Source organism: Camponotus vicinus, unplaced genomic scaffold, assembly GCF_025532165.1.
Source record: "Camponotus vicinus isolate PSW18456_S1 unplaced genomic scaffold, iyCamVici1.0 SCAF_2, whole genome shotgun sequence".
Taxonomy (NCBI): Eukaryota; Metazoa; Arthropoda; class Insecta; order Hymenoptera; family Formicidae; genus Camponotus; species Camponotus vicinus.
Genome location: NW_028141956.1, coordinates 609,663 through 632,543, shown reverse-complemented (window position 1 = coordinate 632,543; position 22,881 = coordinate 609,663). Strand labels below are relative to the sequence as shown.

The window sequence follows — 22,881 nt, the reverse complement described above, 5'->3', positions numbered from 1 at the left end:
GATTTTAGCATCGAGTGTTAAAAATCCTTTGAAAATTGCATACATTAATATTGCAACGATGATACGCGGTGGCATCTGGGGAAATATATTAAGCGCACGTGCGAGTCATACTGCTGTCCAGAATCTGTAAAAATTATCTTAACATTTCTCAGCTTCTCCCAAAAGAATATTAATGCATATACATATGTACAATTCATAATATTGATTATTTTTATCACACAAATAATCGTACAATACACGCAAAAAACAAAAAATTCTTTCGTTTGCTTCTATAACTTGATATTTAGCTTCATATACAACTCTATCTGATATCTTGAATTCATATTACTTGCCCGATATACTTGTGATATAAGAGTGATATTTATATTTTGTAAAATATTATCGTGATGGACATAAATTTTATCATTTTAATAAAGACCCGAGAGAATTTCCATCTGGGGACAATCAAGTTACGTTGATTACGCAATTTTGAGTAAAGGGCAATGTCTCGCATTGCCGATGTCTATCTAACCGCCTACCCTATATACTTACTTACCCCATATATACGCCCTGTTCCGTCCCAACGTATGTATGAATTTAAGCGACGCATCTATAGGAGGCAGAGCTGCGAAACAAATGGTGGAAGTAGCGAGGAAAGATATTTAGCATGCACGGGAAGCGACTGCTCCTCATAAAGGATAGGAAGGAATCCACAATGAACCGATAAGCGAATAATCTCGCGAGAAAAAGGGAAGAATATGAAGGGGTAATGGAGCAAGGAGGAGAAGTGCCAAGACGGAGCAAAGACGGAGCGAAAGCGCATTAAACTCCGGGCCGCCCCCCGTCTCTCTAAATTTTCTAAAAATTTATTGGCGTCAAAAAAAAGGATACTTGCGGATATGCATATAATTATCGTACTATTATAAACGTACACTGAGAAAAATTGTTTGATTGTACCAACAAAACGTATATGATTGAAGGCATTTTGGTTAAATCAAACAAGAATTTCTAGTTATCATAAGACTCGATTTTTTATAACTAGAACGTTTAATAGATTTTACTATAAGGATTTGGTTAGTATTTTCTGGTTGAATCTATAAAATTTCTTGTTACATTAACTTCTTTGCTTGCCTCTAGGCGGCGAGCCACTCTTAACTTAACTCGTATTCAATATTTGCCATGAAATGTATATAAAGAACTAGTATTAACATTAAATCCAAGGTATATTTTTTTTCTCTTACGAGCAGTAGTGCTAGAAAGAGGGCGCTAGCTATCTGATTGTGTGTGTTTGAGCTGCATCCTCTTCTTGCATCACTGTTTTATCAGTTTAATTTCTAACAAACTGAATTTAAAATAATTTATTCAATAATCTGGATTGAATTTATCCAATAATCTTGTTGGAATTCAGAATATTAAACAGACTTTTGAAATTAGATGGAAAAAATTTTAGACGACTTGGTGCTGGTGAGTTTAGTATTATTAACGAGAAAATTTGGTAAATTTAACAGGAAGAAATTAATCAGAATCATCTAGTAATTCCTACAAGAATTCTGGTTCGTTCATTTTCCAACAGACATACTGGTTGAATCTACCAGAATTCTAATTAATGCAACCAGATTTTTTTCTCAGTGTACGATATCTTTCACAAAGATGCGCGATTATATTAATTAAGCAACGCCAACAATAAAAATATATAAATAATAAGTCGTCGTTTTCTCGCGGGCTAAAAGCCGACGACAATTTCGTTGTAGTAGTCTTCTCGTCTACGCCGATAAATGAGAACTCGAAACTACCTCCTCGAACGTCAAACGGGCTTCCTTCACACTGTCACTTCCGACACTCCCGCCTTTTCATCCTCTCGATTCACGGCTTTCTGCTTGCGTACCTGCACGCATTTTTCTTATTAGCCTCTCCTTTGTACCCCAGGCAATTATATTTGTTCCTCTTTGTATATCGACGCGAGGAAACATCGCGAGCTCTTGTTTTATCTGAGCGGAAAATACTTTGGACTAACAGGAGAGGATTTCCAATTCAACGCTCGTGTCACCTACGTAAAAAAGGGATACGCGTCTCCCGCGAAGAGAAGAAGCTCGACCAAACGGAATAACCTGCCATTACAAAATCCTAAGAAGAGTAGCGAATCTGTCTCCCAAGATCAATCGTACTCGACTTCTTCCTCTCCAGCTTTCCTCACCGAAAAGATTAAAATCAGCGTTATTGTCCCGTTCTAACCGTACAGCCGGATATTTCATCGACACGTTCCACCGCGACCAGCGATATTGATAGGCGGCAATCGATATTGATAAGCGGACGCGATCACTATCTAAAATAATAAAATTATAGAGAAAAGAATGACGTGTAGAATTGTTATCGTTTAAACGTAATTCATCAATATATTCGTTAAAAAAAAAAAATGCAACAGCAACTGCGTACTTGCAGCGAATAAACGCTTTCCGCTCCTATACACGGCGAGATATGATAAAAACGTATATGCGCTAATTCAATTTAGTCTATAATCTAATTAACAATGAATTATACAACTAATGAGGAATATCGTGGGTGTATTAAAAATTCCATCGTGTTCCGGGAACTGGCGCTATTTCAGACGCACAATGAGTACTTTATAATTGGGACATAGCGTAACATTGAACCTCATATAATAACGCCGGGAGGAAACCCGGCGAATAGGAGTTATGCTTGTCAGAGAAGTACTTCGGGTACGTTATCTTCATTAAAACGTTGCGGGGATTCGGCGTGAAATTCATACGCGTAAAAAGTATATAGTCATAATTCGCTGCGTATAAAACTCAATCTCTCGTATATATTCAATGTTCCATTCGCTTTATTAAACGACCGGCGTACGAGCCGTAAAACGGTATATGCTGAGAAAATAATGAATCGAGTGTATAAATCCTATATCAGCACACATTTGTACGCTAGCCAAGTGCTTATGAGAATAAAAGCTTAATTCGATATAGCGACAAGATATTGTATCTTGTACAAAATAATTTTTGTAATTATCGAAAACTTTTGGCGAAGCAAGATTTCGAGAGCGATAAGTGATATGGGCTACTATCGAAAAATCAACCCTTGTTGAACCTCTTGTGGAAAGCAAGACGCTCCGCTAGTCGCTCTAATAGTCGATTGTCAGTTTGATGATACTGTCAAATTAATTAATGAAGATTGACGAATGAAGATTGCGACTTGTCTTGCTACAAAAAATCACTTTAATCGCTCACTTAATTTTGAAAATTTACAATATAATAATGCAATTGCTTTCTTATTCTCACGAGGCGATTCTATTATTATCGATTATGTAACTTATGAAACTATCTGCACTTTTTTCACATTCGCACATTTCGTTTTGAAAAAAATCACGATATTAATTTATTTTCGGATTTGTTCGCTTCATCAATCATAATCTCAAAGACAAGGCGTTACTTATATAAGTACAAACTATAGCTTAATTCTGAAGCCTCGTCATTGAATATTTGTTTTAAAAATATTAATCGTATACTCTGAGTTTCTTGGAGTATATGTGGCTGTAACATGGAATAAAGTATCAGATAGTGAATTCACCAAGAACAATACACGGCAATATTGATGCCAAAGTCGAATTGAAATACTTTGGAGAGATTTTAACAAACACAAATGTTTGTTTTCTTCCTCTGCTACATTTTAGACATTTTAAAGTCTTTCCCCGATGTGTGCTTTTTATGCATTTGCTCTCTCCCACATACGCACACGTATGTATATCACTATACAAATATCACAAAAATGAGAATCTTTTGTTATAGGAGTTACAAGATAGAGAATGCAACAAATTGATTTCTCGACATATGTATACGTGTACTCGAGGATGACAAGAGCATTACATTTTATCGGATGCAAAAAGATAAAGCGATACGACACATTTCAATGACTTACGTATTCGCCCATTTGTGCAATTGTTGTCACGAACATTCGCAATAATTGGGTATTATTGGTGTCTCTCCCCCTCCCCCTCACCCCTCCTCTCTCCTCGCCTTCTCCAGATACAGCGTTCGAAGCAAATTACGAAAGTATCAATACGGTTTTCGCTACTGAAAACAGATCGTATGTGAAATTAGACATTCAGCCGATTTGATTAGATTGGGAATGGATTAATTCGATCAAGCGCAACCGGGAGGCACGAAGTTGGTAACCTCTGGCGGAAATCAAGGGCGGACCCCTTTGGCATAGGCGTAGAATCATATCTGGAATCATATTGTCGCCCTCGCGTATCACCTGCGGCGCTTTTCGCGTTCGCGCATGCGAAAGTAAACTTGATCACGGTTTAAAAAATAAAAATCGAACGTTTAATAATTTTACAACACAAATCGTGACGCGATATTTCGATTAGACGCCAAAGCAATAATATTACGCAGTCGTTATTTTTACATTATAATCATTTGCCGAGTTTCCTTTCGCAATTGTAAAAATTTAATAATGCAGAATTAATTCGCTGTTCGCTTAATAACAATTATATATCGCATTTGCAATAGATATTCGTATCGTATTACTAAACGAATAAATTCGCGACTACTAATAATATACAGAAGAATACTGGCGCACTCGTCGTGTGCGCCATACGTGGCGTACATGTACCTGAGAAGACTTGGCAAGCCATTAGCTAATTAATGAGATCTCCCCCGGCGATGCTCGGCTTAAAGTCGGGAAAACGCGTACCTAATGCCCCTCGAAACTATGCAGTATTTCGAGCCAACAAAAAAGACACATACGGAACGAAAGCACCTTGTTAGATGTGTTTTCAAATGAAATGAATATGTATCTCTGTTCGAAGAGACACTTATGACAACTAAGATTTTATTCGGAAGTTTCAAAGTATTTAAATCAATCAGTCTCGAAATTTTAGTTTTTATCCATAAATCTCTCTTCTTTAAGTAATCATATATATAAATTTATAAGAAATTAAATGGCTGGATATATCGCGGTTCATTTTAATCCAAGCTAAAATCTACTAATAATATTAGATTAAATTAATGTAGAAAAAATACATAAAAAAAGAAAGAGAAATTATTAATAGCATTTTTTATAATAGTATATTATTTCCTTTTTATTCGTTATGGAATTGAAATAATTTTTGATAGAATTATTTTTAAATATAGAGACATTTTACATATGGAGAATTTTTATACCTTTTAAATTTTGCATATAAATCTAATAAAATCTCATTATTTCATATTTAAAAAAAGAATACAATCGTAATTCGAGCAAATATATGTGAAAATTCTCTCTCTCTCTTTTTTCTGTTTTTTTTTTTCAACTCAAAACATTGAACATGACATAATCGCGATTATCTAATGCACAGTTTACGATTCGATGCATCAAAGAAAGCAGACTCGGGATTATCGAGCAACGCACCAAAAATAGAAATGAAACAAACCATCCTTCTCTCTTTCTCTCCAGGAGAAAGTCCAACTAAGATTTACCACAGAAACTAATCCATTGTCCATGTTCATTCCCGATGCTCACAGTTCCTCGACTTTAAGATAGCATCAATATTTTTAAAGTACAATGCGATCTTGCGCTACAAATTAATTTCTAACTCGTTTAACTTTTACATTATACTTAAAATGTTTTATGATTTAATAAAAATTCTCTCTAACTGACGAATTGTATATATTTGTTTCCTCGCATCACGTATTTCTGACATGTAACATTTAACAGATAACAATTTTGAAACGTAAAATATATCGATTGCAATGCAATCGATTTTTAAAAATCTACTTAAATAGCTATCGTTATTTCTAAATATCTCAATAAAGAAGAAACTAATCTAATCTGTGGTTTGGTGGAATTTGAAATATTTCCAAAATCAATAAATCGCTAGCTTATTTTCGCGATATGAATTTTTTCATTATAGAACCCGAAGCATAGCGTTCATCGTGCTTCCAAGAATGAAGCTTGTAATTGCGTCAAGAAAGCGATTTAATTTCAGGTACGCCGCGGAACTCGAAGAGCGGCCTCGTATTAAGATGGCTTGTTTTAGCGCGTAACGGGGATAAAACTAAAACGAGCGAGCGAACAAGGTACTCGCGTACAGAAGACAAACCGCGACGCCATGTGCTTGGCGGTCCTGCAAACGACAGTCCATTGTTTCGCGGATAAGCCGTTTTTATTAAAGCGGATGATTATTTCGACGTCGAGCATCGTCGGTGGATAGGACGAAAACCGATCGATGCTTCGGCCACTGTCGTCGCCACCATCTCGGGCCGCCTTTGCGTTTTACACCTGATTAAGCGGCAAACTGATACATCTGCAGCACTAAAATATTTTATATTAAAATTTCTTATTAAATATTCACACTTAAATCCTACGATAAAATCTACTTAAAATTAAAAGCAGATTTTTCTATATATTTTTTCATCTATTATTCAACCTAATTTACTTTTCCGAAAATAATATACAAGTATGTGAAATTGTAAATTATGCGCAAGTTAAATGTATTCGTTTTCTACATGCTTTAATGGAATATTATATTGCTAGAAATATGTATATTTCTGAGAAATATACATATTTTTATAAAATTAAAATGAAATTTTGCGATTAAAATTGTGAAACCATCAACAATATAAATATAAAGCTTTTTCCAGCGCCTTATTTCCAAGAGGGAATTAGAGAGATTGGAACCAGCCCACTCTTCCTCACGGTCCGAATCGGAAAAGGAAAAAAAATCGTTTTAAGAACGAGCGAGCCGCTCTTACATGGTCCGTAGAAAAAAGTGCGTTTCTACGCGACCGCCGCTCTGGTTCCGATGGAAATCTAGCAGCGCGAGTGAGAAGGAAGCAGGATTAGTCCGAAGAAACAAAATGACGAGAGAGAATGAGATGGAAAAAATAAAAAATAAGATGCGAACGCGAGAAGAGGGCGGAAGGAAAAGGGAGAAAGAGAAAGAGAGAGAGAGAGAGGATAGAAACACGGAGTGATACGTGTAGGTTCGTCCATGTAGGGACAGAAGGCAGCCCTGCGGGCAGGCAATCAAATAAAGTAGTCCGAGGTTGCTTTGCTGGATGCAAATTCAGCCCCCGTGGGCTTTCTGTTTCCATCCTCCCTCCCGCTGTCGTTCTGCAACTGCGAGCCGGAATCTCAGCACGAGTTTCCGGGACACACGGAAGTGGCTCTGTAACTGCTCGTCGATACATATATTCTACTGTATATCCTTCCCCCCGCCGTTTCCTCCTCCTCTTCTTGCCGTTCTTTCCATCGAATTGTTTATTTTAGCCTTTTCCAGCTGGAACACGAAGAATCAGCACCACACATGGCGATCAATCGCATCCCTTAATAGCGTTCAACGTGTTTATAGTTATTTAAAAGAACTTGAGAAATATGCCTCTTTACTTCTATTTTCATTAATTACACGATTCAATCGTTTCATATTCATAGAGAATGAGGAGAATCGATATAGTATTTTTTTGATTATGGAGGGACCAGATCTTTGATTGCTATATTTTGCAAAAAAAAATCAAACAGTATGTCCAATTTTACACGCGATTTTTATAAATGTACGGAAAAATGAATAGCTACATTTATTTTTATCATACATTTCTGAGAGAAATAAAAAGAATTTTTTTTAATAAAAAATTTAACGATAAATCTCGATGAAGCGCAAACAAGATGAATTTTCTGTGATAATTTTTAAGGAAAATGCCACAAGTGAACGACTATTTTCAAGATTAAAATTTGATTATTAGATTTTAAGATTATTATTATTTTTTTAAATACTAACATAAGCTCGAATGGCACGTGTATTCGCCAGAGCGATTCCAAGGAAATGGAGGGTTCGAGCGGATCGGGTCGCACTGTGCGACTCACTCCTAATTATGTCTTAATGAAAATAAATCGCTACATTTGTAGGAGTGTCGTGTCTCTTTGGACATTTCCACGAATCACCCACGCAGTTTGTCTTCTTCCTCCTCCTCCCCCTCCTTCTCTCCAACTCTCTTCCTTCCTTCGCTCTATCGCGTTATCTTTGTGCTCTACGCCACCTGTTTGATTCTCTCAAAGGGATACCAGTGTCTATTTGTCTATTTCGGTTTATCCCATTCTCTTTCCCCCTCTCTCTCTCTCTCTCTCTCGATTTCACCCCGCACGACTTGGACTTGGAATCCAACATCCCTCCCGTCTTCCTCTCGGTGCGCCCTTACGTTCCAAGTTGAACAATCAATTTCAATCTCGCAAAAATCTCTTTTAAATCTCGAATTCGCCGCGTCGGTTCGACGCGACGCGACGGTTCAGGGGAAACAGAAGAGTTAATGCACTTAAGTAACAATCACGAATCGATAATAAATCGAGACAGTATCATATATATATATATATATATATATATATATATATAAGAGACCTCTGCATTTATTTATAATCTAATAATAATAACAGCGAAAGAATAGCGATAGTAAAGATAACGGTAACAATATTATCCGGTAATATGTACAACTATAAAAGAAACTTACTTGTGTAAATAGGGGAAAGAGATATTTTACAGTAATATGATCAACAAATATATAATACAGTAATATAAGTAATATATAATACAGTAATATGATCTACAAATATATAATTCTGCCGGGAAGGGGAGAGGTGGCAACAAAAACGGCGAATAATACACTCAACATGGTAATTCTTAAATAAATCGTCTTTCTTTTCTTTTTTCCATCTATCCTATGTTACCGGGCACACGTGTATAAGTCTGCCCGCGCGACAATGTGCTCTTTTTCCACCACTGTTATTAATACGCATCGAAATCTCTCGCGTAGCTTCTTATGTAGCTTAACCATGTATATTTTACAGTACGCTGGTACAGTATGCCAAGTGTATGACGAGTTACGCGACAGATACGTTCTTGACGCGCCAATTGTCCCGATTTGCGAGCGTGCCATCACATTTGTTACAAAGCTCAATCGTTTCACGCGCCCATCCGTCCAACTTCACACGCACACCACGTAATAAAACAAGACGTTCTTTCCACTTTTGCCGATACATGTCACTGGACGACACATCAGACTCCGAAACGATACATATTATACAGTAAACTTACAATTACGACGATTATCGTTAATTCTAATAAGTAACAATGCGTCGAGATGATGAACGCGATATCGGCGATTCCATTCAGAAGCGATTTCCTTACTCAAGCATCTTCCACCCTTCTCCTCTTATTCTTTCCCTTTATTAGTATTACATTTTATATTAGTTACATTTTATCATTTCTACACAACTCGATGCTGATTAAACTCGCGTAAAACTGATGGGTTAATTACAAAACAGCGAGTTGGAAATGCGTTATTCGTGAAATAACTCAAGACGAGAGAAACACATTCGGACAAACACACATTCCAGACCTCGTAAAAATATATAGATAAAAAATTAGAAGAAGGAAAACGCATCATAGCACACGTGCATTATCAATTCTATTCGTTTCAGTAATTTGCCATATCCTTACATGTAACATTGTTCAATAAACGCGTGATTGGTCGCGTACGAATTTACACATCGCGACAATTTTCACGCAACCAAACAAGCTCTCTTTGCGTCGCTTGATATAGTATCCTGTAAAATTAAAAGTGTTCAACAGAGTCAAAATTTGATCGCGTATCTATCATATTAATCCTCTGTCAAGTCATCATCTGACTGACAAGGGAATTGCGCGAACCTGGAAATTCTGATTTTGACAAAACTTTAGACACATGTAGGGAAGGAGGGGATAAATAAATGAATTTAGAAATTTTCAGTTACTGTCCAAAAATAATTTTAGGAGAAACCACCCCTCATATGTAGAGCAACTTTTTCTTGATATATCTCAAATATTAAATTATTTGAGATACCGAAAAATGTTTATACAAAAATTTCATGGTTAAAACACTTCTATTTAATCACAGTAATAACATTTAAAAAAAAATAATTTTTAAAAGTACCTGTGAGAAAATTATTTTTTCAAAATTTTATTGATATAATTAGATAGAGGTGTATTAAAATTTCTAAATTTATCTATTTGTCTTTCCCCTTCCTACATACATATACGTAAAGTTTCATCAAAATCAGAATTTCACGAGTTTCCTTATAAGTGAACACACAATCGAACGTCGTAAAAGAATTAAAAGGAAAATAAAAACGCTGCGATCGATCGCGTAATGAGTCTCACATTTATGTACAACTATATCAATGATCTGTCGGTGATTATCGATGTAATTAATTGAATCGCCAGTTGTTGGATGCAAAAATCTACTCGCGAGAAAAATCCCGCATCCGCTCGACGGAAACGGAGCCAAAGAAGATTCCGGCGAAAGAATGTTCCAAAGAAGGCACTCTGACTTGTTGCGCTCGGAAACTGTAGTCTTACCGGCCTCGCCGACTGACGCTTCCCTAATATTTTCAAGAGACGAAGAGTGCAGAGACAAGAATACGAATAAGTTTGATGCTTGAAATGCATAAAATTAAATTTTGACGTAAAATTGTGGCGCATTTCAATCAAATTTCAATCTCGATGTAAGTCTCACGCAATTTTAAATACAATCTCTCTTGCAGTTTTTCGAGTGAGTCTAGCGTAAGTTTTCGCGATTCAATAAAAGGTAATAGATCCTTATTTTACCTACGTTATCTTTGCGTGATTCAAATATTTATAAAAGTTTCTGTCGAATGAATAAAATAGAATAGTTAAAAATAGAATAATTAAAAATAGAAATATATTATAATATTTTGAGAAGAAAAATATATTAGGAATTATATATTACTCTGTACAATAAGAAATATATTTACAAAATAAACAAGGGAAAAAGAGAGAGAGAGAGAGAAAGAGAGAGAGAGAGAAAGAGAAAGAAGGAGAGAGAAAGAGAGAGAGAAAGAGAGAGTATGTTTCAATCAAAAGATAACAAAAAGTAATGTATGTTGCATTTTTTCAACGCATCTTTGTACAGATGATTAATGTAAAACCTCACGCATCATGTAACAGTGCTTGCCAAGTATTAAACACAAGACGATATTACAAAATACTGCATTAAGGAGAACTATACATTGTACATTGCAACATTGTGTCTCATCATTCCTGAAATTACATTTGTAACAGCTAACCTTTGCTATCGTATGTTTAACGAATCTAACATCGAGTTGCCGAGTGCATTAAATCCGATATCCCCGATAATATTTTATTCCCATTGATAATTTATTTAACCTACGACTACGCGTGGCGCTATATTGAATCTTTGCCTCTCTTCGTCCATTGTTTCCGACTTGAAGAAGCGCGATACCTATTCACTCTCAAAGAAACGTCCTCATCAAAATCAAACCTTGGTTCGTCTCTTACATAAAGAGCATATTTGCATTACTTTACAGCGTAAACTTCCAGGATAACTGCGTCGATCTCTCTGCGGGAGAAGGTCCGTGGTCCTGTGGAAATGATTCTCTCGCTCTCTTAGCTCTGGCTGCCGTGCATCCGAGGCAGAGTCTAATGTTCCTTCCGGTCCTCGGTGGACGTTGTTTCTTTACGTACAGCCTCGGTAGACTCGATGACCTCGAAGCCTTCGGAGGACGAGGTGTCGGCGGACGAACTCGTAGCTCCGGTGGCTGGAGGAACCGCGTCCGTCTTTGCGACGGAAGACACCGTCGCGTCCTCCGACACTGCGATTCAATGTAAAATTGCCCCTTATTACAGGAATGCGTGACGAAGTAAAAAAAAATACGTCGTGCTTTTTAACGCGATTCGGAAAACAAATATCCGTAATAAAAGTCAAACTGTCGATACGGTGTAAGCGCGCGACTCTGTAAGTCAAACCACAGCTGTAAACAAACTGGTTTCCGATGGGAATCGCTCGCTCGCTCGCGCGCGTTAAAACGATTATCGATTATCCACGAGTGCGAGAAACGAGAGATGAAATTAAAAGCCCAGAAAAATAATCAGTGCTAGTTGGATCGTTCGAATTGAAACACGATAGCACGGTATCGCGTGCCAAACTGCGTAGGCGCTCCAAAAGCGACGAGTGTCAGTGACACAGGATCTACAAAGTGCTCATTCAAAACTCTAAACCGGCGAAACGCCGCGCGCTTCGCGAGCCGACACGGGCGAAACGTGTAATCACGGAATTACTGACGATTACAACGTTACAACGATTTCATTTCAAAATTATCCGAATGCATTTCTCTCGGGATCGCCGCCATCGCTTCTCTATCGATCCGTCGCGCTCGAGGTTAAAATTCTCGTTATTTCTAATAACGTACGCGTCCTAATGTACTTTGGAAAATTAAGCGGGAACGAGCGTCGCGAAGGGAGAGAGAAGAATTTTTCTATCGATCAATTTTTCTACAAAAGTTTCAATAAATGTTACACGCGCGTATGCACCGCGCCAATATATAATTAAATGTATCGTTTCAATTTGTTCCTCTATACATGCATTTTTACAGAAAAAGTACGAATATCGAAGTTCGATCAAATATACGATATCCAATAGCACGTTTAACTCTTTAGTACTATGGGATAAAATTTCACTTGTACTTATTCGCAATCCCCTCGCATAAACGCTTTATAAAAAAAAATAGATAGTCACCTAGAGATAAAAAAATTCAACTCACAATTACATTTAAAAGTACGATTGTCAAATTATTAATTAAAGTAAAAACGACTTGCTTCGCAGTAGGACGGAAGAGACAATTTTATATAACCAGGAAATTAATTAAATTGAAAATAATTGCTAATATATATTTATCGATCATTCAAACACCACGTTTGTTGCGAGAAATTCATAAAAATATCCCTTTTCATGACTTGTAAACTAATGGCTTAGCAGGAAACACAATGTTAAAATACACAAGTTACGACATACCTTGAACAGAATCGTCTCGACGATCAGCTGTTGTCGTCGGCGCGGGCGTTTGCTCGGTATCGGCGCTCGCGTGTCGTTCTTCCGGATCGCCAGGTTCCGGATCGAGTTGGGACAGCTCGCTGATGTAGTTGTGCTGCGTCTGCTCCGTCGTAGGTGTCGACGTGTCGACGTTCGGTCTTTGCGAAGACGAAGGCGAGAGTGTCGCCGGCGACGACGGCGTCGACCCCGGGCCCGGGGTGGTCGGAGCCGTGCTGGGCGTCGCTGGCTGCGCCTGCTGAGGTTGAGCGTGATTGCGAAACAAGAGTTGCTGTAACTGCGCTTGCTGCAGGATCACCGGGAGCTCGTAGTGATGGAAAAAGTACAGCATCGAGTGCTGAAACGAAAAGAACGAACGAATCTTCAAAGTAATTCGAAAATCATTAGGGACTAGATTTATATTATAGAGCTGTATAACGTTCATAGTAAGGACATAATAAGGATCATATAGGTAAAATGACACCCTTACATCTCTCGTATAACTAGACTATTTGTATTGTATCAAAGGACCCCGCGGAATCCTTATGGAAAATGGCTTTCGGTCAAATGTTTCGAAACTTTGCAAAAAGATAGTTCTCAACATGTAGATTAAAAGTGTCCATGGGCACGAAGCTCTAAAAATTCGAGATTTTCAGCTACAGCCATCCAAAGTGGTAGATTTTTGAATTTCTGCAGCATATTCCGAAGTTCGGCAACGGTAGCTTATCTTAGTTGGGTGAGGTTTTACAAAAAAGTAGTAAATACAAAAGTTTTGTAGAATCAAAAAAGCAAAAAAAGCAAAAAAAACAAAAAAAGTAACTCTGCCATTGACAGTTCCAAGCCTGTATTTAAAAAGAGGAGGATAAAATAACAAATACATGTATATATTTTCAATCTGTCACACACACAATTAAGGCAGTCTACTTAGCACAAAAAATCATAAATCAGATAGTCTTGATAATTCTCATGCTTCCTACATACTTATGTTTCTTAAACTTTGAGGACTTATAACTTTCACTTTCCCCAACGTAAAAAGCTTTTCATAGGGTGTTTTGGAAAGCTCTCGACCGCAACTATACAAATATGCAATCAAAAAAGTGCGAAGCTCTGGCCCAAAAATCAAGCTTATTGATTCAAACTCCTTCAAAAATCTACCACTTTGGATGGCTGTAGCTGAAAATCTCGAATTTTTAGAGCTTCATGCCCATGGACACTTTTAATCTACATGTTGAGAACTATCTTTTTGCAAAGTTTCGAAACATTTGACCGAAAGCCATTTTCCATAAGGATTCCGCGGGATCCTTTGACGTCAATATTAACGTCATATAATTATCGACCTGCAATGACGTTGACGCAATCTTTAGACCGGCTTCATCAAACATTACAAGAGTCAGCCAATCGCAAATCCAAATGTCAGTGGAGGAATGTTGGTTTGATCTTATACTTGTGGTATGTCATTTTAGGCTAAATCTCTCTCCCTGAGATCTATTACATCGCATACAATCTATATGTAGTATTACAAGTTGGAATTGTGCCACCAAAGTTTGTCGCTCGTCTCTCTTCGCGTTGCAGTCGAAGAAGCCAGAAACAAAAATTCTGTTACCTGGCGAGATATACATATACATACCTACATATCTCGTGGCTCTCCACGCACCCTCCACGCATGTGAGACTCGTGCGTGAGGTCCGCTCGCGCCTAGCAAATTTAAATGGAAATTCGGCAAATTCGTTCTACATCAGAGCGCTCTCTTTCTCCGCAATCGCTTCATTCGAGCCTGACTCTGCCGATCCACGCAGATCGCAATAACGCGGCTTCGCTTTACTCGCCGCGAAACTACATTCTCCCCGTCTGTTACATACATATATATTATTAGGTGATCCGCGTATCCCTCGATCGAATCAACGCGAGGAGCAGGGAGTTAAAAGAATGATTTATAGAGATGTAAAATAAATTGCGCGCGTACCAATGAGAATTGTTCGATTCCGATGCTCTATTTAAAATAATAGAAAAATCCAGGGCAAACAAATGATGCGCGGGGGTGGACGCGGAAGGGATGAGCGAGAGGAAGAATCTTGGATATGGAAAATAGATATCCCTCCCTCTCGGCCACCTGTCGACGACGCGAAGGAAATGGCATTCCCGGCGATTCATCGGCGAGAGCGAAACAATTCCGCGCCGCTTGAGAAAAAGAAGACCGGTGGAAAGATTCGCGATGAGCGGGAGCGGATCGACCAAGGTAAATGGGAAAGAATGATGAGGAAGGGAAACGAGGAGCGGGAGCGGGAGTGGAATCGGGGGGAGGAAAGGGGGGACGATATATCGAGTTTTCGTTTGGTGGATAATCAACGCCAATGACACCGATATCGAATCGGCGTATAATCACGCCGCAGGGCTAATCGGCTAAAATCTGACCTACAGCAACAGCCGGCCTACGAGCTTTGCCATCCGGGAATCGAAACGATTCTCGGCCGACGTGCCCCGGAGCCTTTCGAATTTTACCGCCACGCGATATTCGTAAACTCATTGCCAGGAAATAATTGTCGCTCGTTAAACGATCGATCATGTTAACGAATCTGTAACCCGGTTTGTCAGGGCAACAACTGTCATCACCGTGACGTGATGGGTTAAGCCAGTTTATTTACAAAGCATATATTCGATCACGTTCTCAAACGTTGCGTCGACACGTCGTCTCGTTTACGCGCTTGTAAAAAAAAAATTGCTGCACCACATATATATTCGATAATATTTCGCGATAAAATATTGCGCCAAAGATCGAATGAAATTACACGTGTAAGGATAATTAATCGACAGATTACTTATTACACGATATATTGATGTTGAGAGAAATGATATGAAATTTTCAAAGATTTACTCCAAAAAATCCGAAATGTACCACTTGCATTTTTGGAGGATTATCGCATTGTCTGTACAATAATTGAAAACAATTTTAATCAAACGCAATCATTTTTAAACACTACACTTAATCTAAAATTTATTAAAAGATACATATAACCGAGTCCCGTTAAATTAGACTGCAATACCGAGAATGATCAACAATCACTATAAATGTGTCCGACAATCGAACGGTGAATACAACATAATAATATAATCTTTTTCCCAAGCGCTTAATGACGTAGCATCGTGATGCATTTACACCTTTTATCGAGTGAATTAACCACTCCATTAAACTTTAATGGTATTCAGTTTTTACGCGTGAAATATACACAATACATATCGAATGTAGTTATTAACGTAGCGGCTATCTATTGTAACGCCATTATAATAATACCTGTTAATACGGCCATCGCGATCATCTAATTATAAGTTATTGCGTTATCAAAGTACGCCCTCCCAATCAGATTATCCGCCGTATTAGTGGCAAATTTGTTTCTGAAATTCCGGCGGCTTATAGCAAATGTTCTATTACGATCGATCGTGTCCGTCGTAATAGACGATACTCCACTTAGATACGAAGATAGACATACAATCGTGCGACCGATGACTCTTATCGAACATGATATGTACAAAATGTAGAGGGAGACTACAAAAGTCATATCAGGTACATGATATAACAATTAAACTAGTAAATCGACCCATTTTATTCATAAAAGACAAAGATAAATATGGCGATGTGATGAATAAAAATTATCCCAAATAGAGTCTACTCAAATCTAATACAAAAATTTCCTAATCTCCATATTTTGTTCAAAATTTTAAGTAAAGGAAATGATTTTAGAGATTTAATGTTGATGCAATTTTTTTTTAATGAGTTTGTCGTGTGCGTTTTCTAATCTTTTCATTTAGAAAGAAAAATGAAATGTCACTTAAATTTCATGTGCTGGATTTGAAAATGTACTAAAGAAAAATAAATAGTTTTCCTAAGGTAAACATTTCTCACCTACGTAATATTTTTTTTATCGCTAAAAATTATAATTAAAAATACATATCGCACATTTTATATTCTGTTTAGACATTAAATATATAAACAGAGATATATATTTATAATACATTTTAAATACATAATATTTGGTTAACGGATGAATTGCTGATTGTTTATACAATATGAAGATGGAATGATGAAAAAGAGAATTTTTTTTTAAATTCTCGAATTTCAATAAAATTTCATAAGAATTTTCTAATTTTTCCAGATAAAGAAAATTCCAGGTACTCGTTATTTTTTCAAGGAATAAACAAAGTTGCAAGAAAAAGATCGAGCGAAATTTAAGGGAACATAATAGCGTATATATTTCCTAATGGAATATATATTCGATGGAAAATAACAATATCTCTCTCACGCATACACACACACACACACACACACACACACACACACACACACACACACACACACACAACTTGACGGAAATGCCGACGTCCTTAATGAAAAGAACGAGACACGCCCTTGTCGATGCGAACGAGAGTCCGCATTTAAGGTAACCTTATGCGCATTTGTATATGGGAGCCAAGAAGCCGCATTAAATTATTTCTATCGATCGAGCTGTCAGGAGCATTGTCCCGGTTGCGTTTACGTAACTTAAGTTTGAGCGATGGCGGCTTTAGGCTATCCAGCCAAGCGACCACGGCTCGTTCTTCGTAGCTGCGCTAGCGTTGCTGTCAATCGCAGGACTTGCAACAGTAGCCAACGGGATCGCATGCAAAATATTGTGCTTCCCCATTTTCCCTCATCTATCTCTCGACGCTATTCCTGAAGGCGCAAGTGCAAACTCGCGTCATAAGCCCGGCGCCCGCATTATGATTCTTACGCATTGCATAATAAATTCGGTTAGTTGCGCTCCGATTACGAATTAATTGTCTTAAATCCACGTCAATTTTGCGAAACATCAAGTTTTTTAAATAAGCCGCATACTCTTTTTCTGATTGATTTATTTTAACATTTCCCTCTCATATATATTTCAGATACATTAATCAACATTTCATGTGTTTTCAACATTAATTAATGCAATGTAGGAACAGTGATGGGGATTAACATTATTTAATCTATCGAGAAGCCACATTGGACAATAATCACAATCTATATCTCTACGGTATTCTCTTTCTCTCTTCCTATTTAATATTCCATTCCGAATATAATTTACGTTCTAAAATGCAGCGCTATAAAATGTGACTTTTTCTCATCAAATTTTGATTCATATTTTTTCAGTTAACATACTTAACAAATTTAGTTTATTTATGCGTGTATATGGAGTAATTATTTAGACAAACGGAGCAATAATAATCATCCACCGATCTAAGGGTTAAATATATATAAACAAAATTTCTAAGAAATTTTTGTCAAAATGTGCTTATACCTCGGAAAGATAGAAAATGTTGTGCCTGCGATACAATTTTTAAACGCAGCTCGATTGCCGGGGAAGAAAAGAATCTTTCGCTAAACTTAGACCGACCGTATCGGCTCAAGTACTCGCAAGTAGGTCACGGAATATTCGTGATCAATGTCCGTCTCAATGAAAAAGAGCAATTTTTCTCGGGAGAACTTTTCTATTTCCGTGGAGGAGTTTTTATCGCGGGGACGATTATTTCACGATTCGTGACGCCGCCATTTTAATCCAAAAATACGTACACCGCATAAATATTCGTGTCTCACCAGTCATCAGCACGTTTCCACAATTTCAAGACAATTTATCCCCGACAACTATATTCTTGTGTCCTGTCATTGACCGCGCTTTACGAGATCGTATCTTAAACACCGATTCGGATTTTAAAATAAAATCGACAAATTTTATATCATATACAGGGTGTATCTGAAATGATGCACTAAACTTTAGGAGCGTATTCTAGAGGTCAAAATAAGACTTTTTTTTCTTATGAACATGGGTCCGCAAATGAACCTCCCTCCGAGCTAAAATTCGAAAATGTGTGAAATTGACCAAACACCCGCAACGCAAATTTATTTATCTCTCAAGAGAGGGTGATAGGTAACGTTAAAACCTTTTTTTTCTGAAATACAGCCAATTTTTAATTTTTTCCCCAAACTTTAGGAGCTTCTAGCTCGGAGAGGGGTTCATTTGCGGACCCATATTCATAGGAAAAATAGTCTTATTTTGACCTCTAAAATACGCTCCTAAAGTTTAGTGCATCATTTCAGATACACCCTGTATATTGATGAAAAAAAATAACACAATAATAAACTACTCACCTGTATAAAGAGCCAAGATGTGACGAGCGCCAAGCTGCTGTACTGTCCGTTAAATCGATAATGGTACGCGTAGAAGGAAAAGTGGTACAGGTAGAAGAATCTGAAACAGAACCGACATGTCTCGTCTTTAAGTCGCGTCGCATGACAACATGAGAAAAAACGTGCCTCGAAATATACGAGACGAATAGTTAGTCGTATTATCGCAGCGTCAAACGCGCGCCATGACGTCACGACGGTGACATAAATAAATAGAAAATTGTCGCGATGCGAATACGTAAAATTACGGAATGCAACGAGATTTATTCGCCCCGATGTGCGCGATAATCTCGAAAATCCGTAACAACATCAAGCCACTTAACAGGTTACATAACGTAACGATATACACGGCACGTTCCCACCCCGTGGCAACAATATGGACGAACTATCGATCAGATCGTATCAAGTTTCAGCCTATTGAAATATCGAGGATGACGCGTTGCGCGGCTAGCGGCTATGCGTCGTTATTACGACCGAAAAAAAATATCCTAGGTGACGCAATATGCGTTATCTAGCTATGGTGACACGCACAATTCTCGTAAAAAGTATCGGATGTTACGGATAATTTTCTTGCGATTGACATGTAAAATAGGAAAAGAAACACATTGCGTTCTTTTTTTAAGTAAGTTGACTCGATGACTAGAAATATTTTCTGAAAAAAAGAAAAGGAACAATCAATCTCTAAAGTCACTTAAAAAATCCATGGACAAAATAAGGGAGATATTTAAACTTTCTATAAATGAACCGTGATTAAAAGATGTTTAAAATTGCAAACTTTTTAATCTCATACTCCTAAAAAGTATGAAATCTTTCTCTCATCTCACGTCGAGAATTAATCCATCTCATTTTTATGATAAATAAAAGGCAGAAATACTTCATCTCTTAATCTTCCCCTAACTGAATTATTTGCTACGCTATACGCCACTTCTCAACCGCGAGGAAGAGTTCTTCCTCTCGTGACTATCGTTTTATATATTTCATTTTATATGTTTCGTACTGTTTATCGAGCCTGGTTTCATAATTCACCAAAAATATCCGGATTTTATCGTCATTTCGGTGAAAAATAAGTTTCAAGAGAGAATTTTAAGATAACTGTTTGTTAAAATTTAATTTAAATTCGTATACTATTTTGTTTCTTTTTTAGCGTATCTTGCATACATCATCTTCATATTTTTGAATCTAGATATGTCAAGGGTTGCATGTGTTTAGGCGGATTTTGTAAAAATATAATTCATCGAGATTTTATCGACTTTAACACACCCACGTGCACGCTCGACGTAATTCTTTATTCTTTCCAGTAACACAATATTCGATGATTAAAAAAATATAATAAATATTCCTTGCACGTTTGCGCGGTTATTTAAAAAAATGGAATTTAAATTTAAAAATTTAAACCCACTTTTTATCATAATATTGCACACAAAAAAACAATCGCTTGATGTATTCTAAACAATTATAAAAAAAACATACGAGTACATATATATGTATGCATGTGTATATTTTTTTTTTTGTAGTCTTGGCTGATGAACGATGTTTGGGTGATGAAGGAGGGGTTGTAATCAAGCAATTTTTACGAGAAGTTGTTACGGGGTCGCCAATATTTACGGATCAGGGTGGGGTTGAGGCAACATCACTACTCGAAGAAAGAAAAGCGATCAGCAGAGGTGTGGTGAAGGATGATAGAAAAAGAAGTCGGGGTTTGTAGGTATATCCCCTCGACGAGTACGACGAGTATGACGACTAATTTTCTAGAGTATATAACTTTAGCGTCTCTCAATCAATCCGATATATGTATCATAAATTATGGCTATATATCCATCATTATTAAAGTATTATTACATAATACTTTACTCCGATATATTTTCGAGGTAAAAATATTTTGTAAACATTGCCGAGCAAAGAGAATGGACTTGGCACAAAGAAATCTTTAGAAATATTATTAAAATTAAAGTAAATTTAGATTGTTGTACATTTTATAAATTTTAAAGAAGAAACAGACAAAAATGATAAAAGCCATAATAGTGAAAGAAATTTATAAAAATAGTCACAAGGAGAATTATTATTGTATTGTATGTGTTGAATGCATGAAACACGCAAAAAATTGAAAAATATTAAATATATGACTTAAAAATACTTAAAAATTGCAGATCTCTATTTCTAAGACCATTTACTCTCAAACAATACGTACTGAATGCATTTATGCGTCCGAAATCTTACGATGCGTAAATTTATATACAGCGGGCGTTGGTTCGTAAAACGCTTTGCATTATGTTTTACGACACTGCCAGTCGTAAAACGCAGTTTAGGCGGCCGATGCATTCCATTTTCGTTCGCGACGACACGGACAAACATCCAATAAATCCAACCATGTCTTGTTTGGATCACAAGCAAAGTCTCGTCGTGATTAAAGCGTTCATGTTACTTTACAATTTGTTAACGTAAACTAGAACGTTATTTATCGTCGTTGAAAACAAATATTTTTTGTACTTTGATATAATGCCGCGATCAAAAGGATATTTTTATGCTTAATAAATACAAATATTGAAATATCGATCAGATAGATTGTCGAATTTAATGACAATCGCCATCAATCTAAAAATCTAGACAAATGCCTAGCATCTAAAATTTCTCTGAATATGATACACATGAAAACTGTCCGATCCATGATTGTTTAATGAATATTACGCTTGTAAAAAGGGAAATATAATTTTAACACAAGCGCGCTTGAAAGAATCGTGAAGAAATAAAAGGTGGAACGAGAGGCGGACGAAGGAACGAGAAAGAATGCGCCTCCGAAATCCTACGTTACGTATTCCGGGGACATAAGCTCTAAAGTGTCTCACGCTCAAGGAACCGCAACCATCCGACGACGATTCATACGTCTTTTCCGGGAAAGAGGGAGGGTAAAAAGAAGAGAGGAGCCGGAGACTCTCCAAACGCATTCTGAATTCATTGAATAGTGCTACCCCACTGAAGAACGGCAGGGGTTACTTTCGGACTTTAGAGCAGACTCGGAACAGGTCCCCAGTTACCCGATGCAATCTCGGCGAACTTTTCACGCTACGTATATAACACGCAGACCATAACTCGATTAATGTCGGAAATCATAGCAGAGAGCAATAATTATTATCATGTGCAGTTATTCGATTAATCGAGATAGAAGGGAGAAAAAGTCGCTTTATCAATAAATTATATTTACTAATAATGTATCAATTGTGCACTTATGTACGTCATGCTTATTAATTGTAAATATGATTTTCATTGCTATAATTTATAAGTGCGTCAAAACAAGTATTTGGAAAAGGCAGATATTTTTCAAGTATTTCTTTACTAAAGAAAAAGCTGTATGTAACATGGGTGTTCCCGAAAATTCGCGTCATTGCTCGGGATAGTAATGAATTTATGAGATATAACTCTCGCGTCAAATCGCACGAAAGATACCCACCAGGGCATACTTTGTCTTATCCTCACCTTTGGTCGAATGCAGTTCATAACAATCAGTTTCGGCATACACCTGACAGATTTATAATACGAGGGATACGAAGGGATAGTATCCAAACAAGGTATAAATCAAGGTGTAAATATATCCCAAACCGCAATCTTATTAGAGGGAAAGTTAATAACTATAAACTGTATTAAAGATGATATATAAATTATGTTAATTTATATTTAATATATCAACTTGTACGACATAAAATATTTATTAATAGTAATTAACATAATATTGACAAATGTGCGACATTAAACCATTCTCTTGGCTAGATTCTAATAAATTTTATCACTGGTAAATTGCAAATAAATAAAAATAAGCATAAAAAATAATAATTTCAAACGTTATATAAC

General features: G+C 36.9%; 1 protein-coding gene across 3 annotated transcripts in view; it reads right to left on the bottom strand.

Annotated features, from left to right (window-relative positions):
* Window positions 1-6,440: 6,440 nt before the first annotated feature.
* The window catches only part of LOC145967356 (membralin-like), a 64,978-nt gene continuing 48,537 nt past the window's right edge, over window positions 6,441-22,881 (bottom strand). For 2 of the 3 annotated variants that reach the window (XM_083092178.1, XM_083092179.1), the window contains exons 11-13: window positions 19,003-19,102; window positions 12,831-13,203; window positions 8,560-11,631 (exon numbers count right to left, since the gene is read on the bottom strand). In XM_083092178.1, the coding sequence (XP_082948304.1) occupies window positions 11,459-11,631; window positions 12,831-13,203; window positions 19,003-19,102 (646 nt within the window). In that variant the 3' untranslated portion in view covers window positions 8,560-11,458. Of the gene's footprint in view, window positions 7,253-8,559; window positions 11,632-12,830; window positions 13,204-19,002; window positions 19,103-22,881 lie in introns of those variants that run through there. The other variant, XM_083092180.1, reaches the window with a different exon arrangement.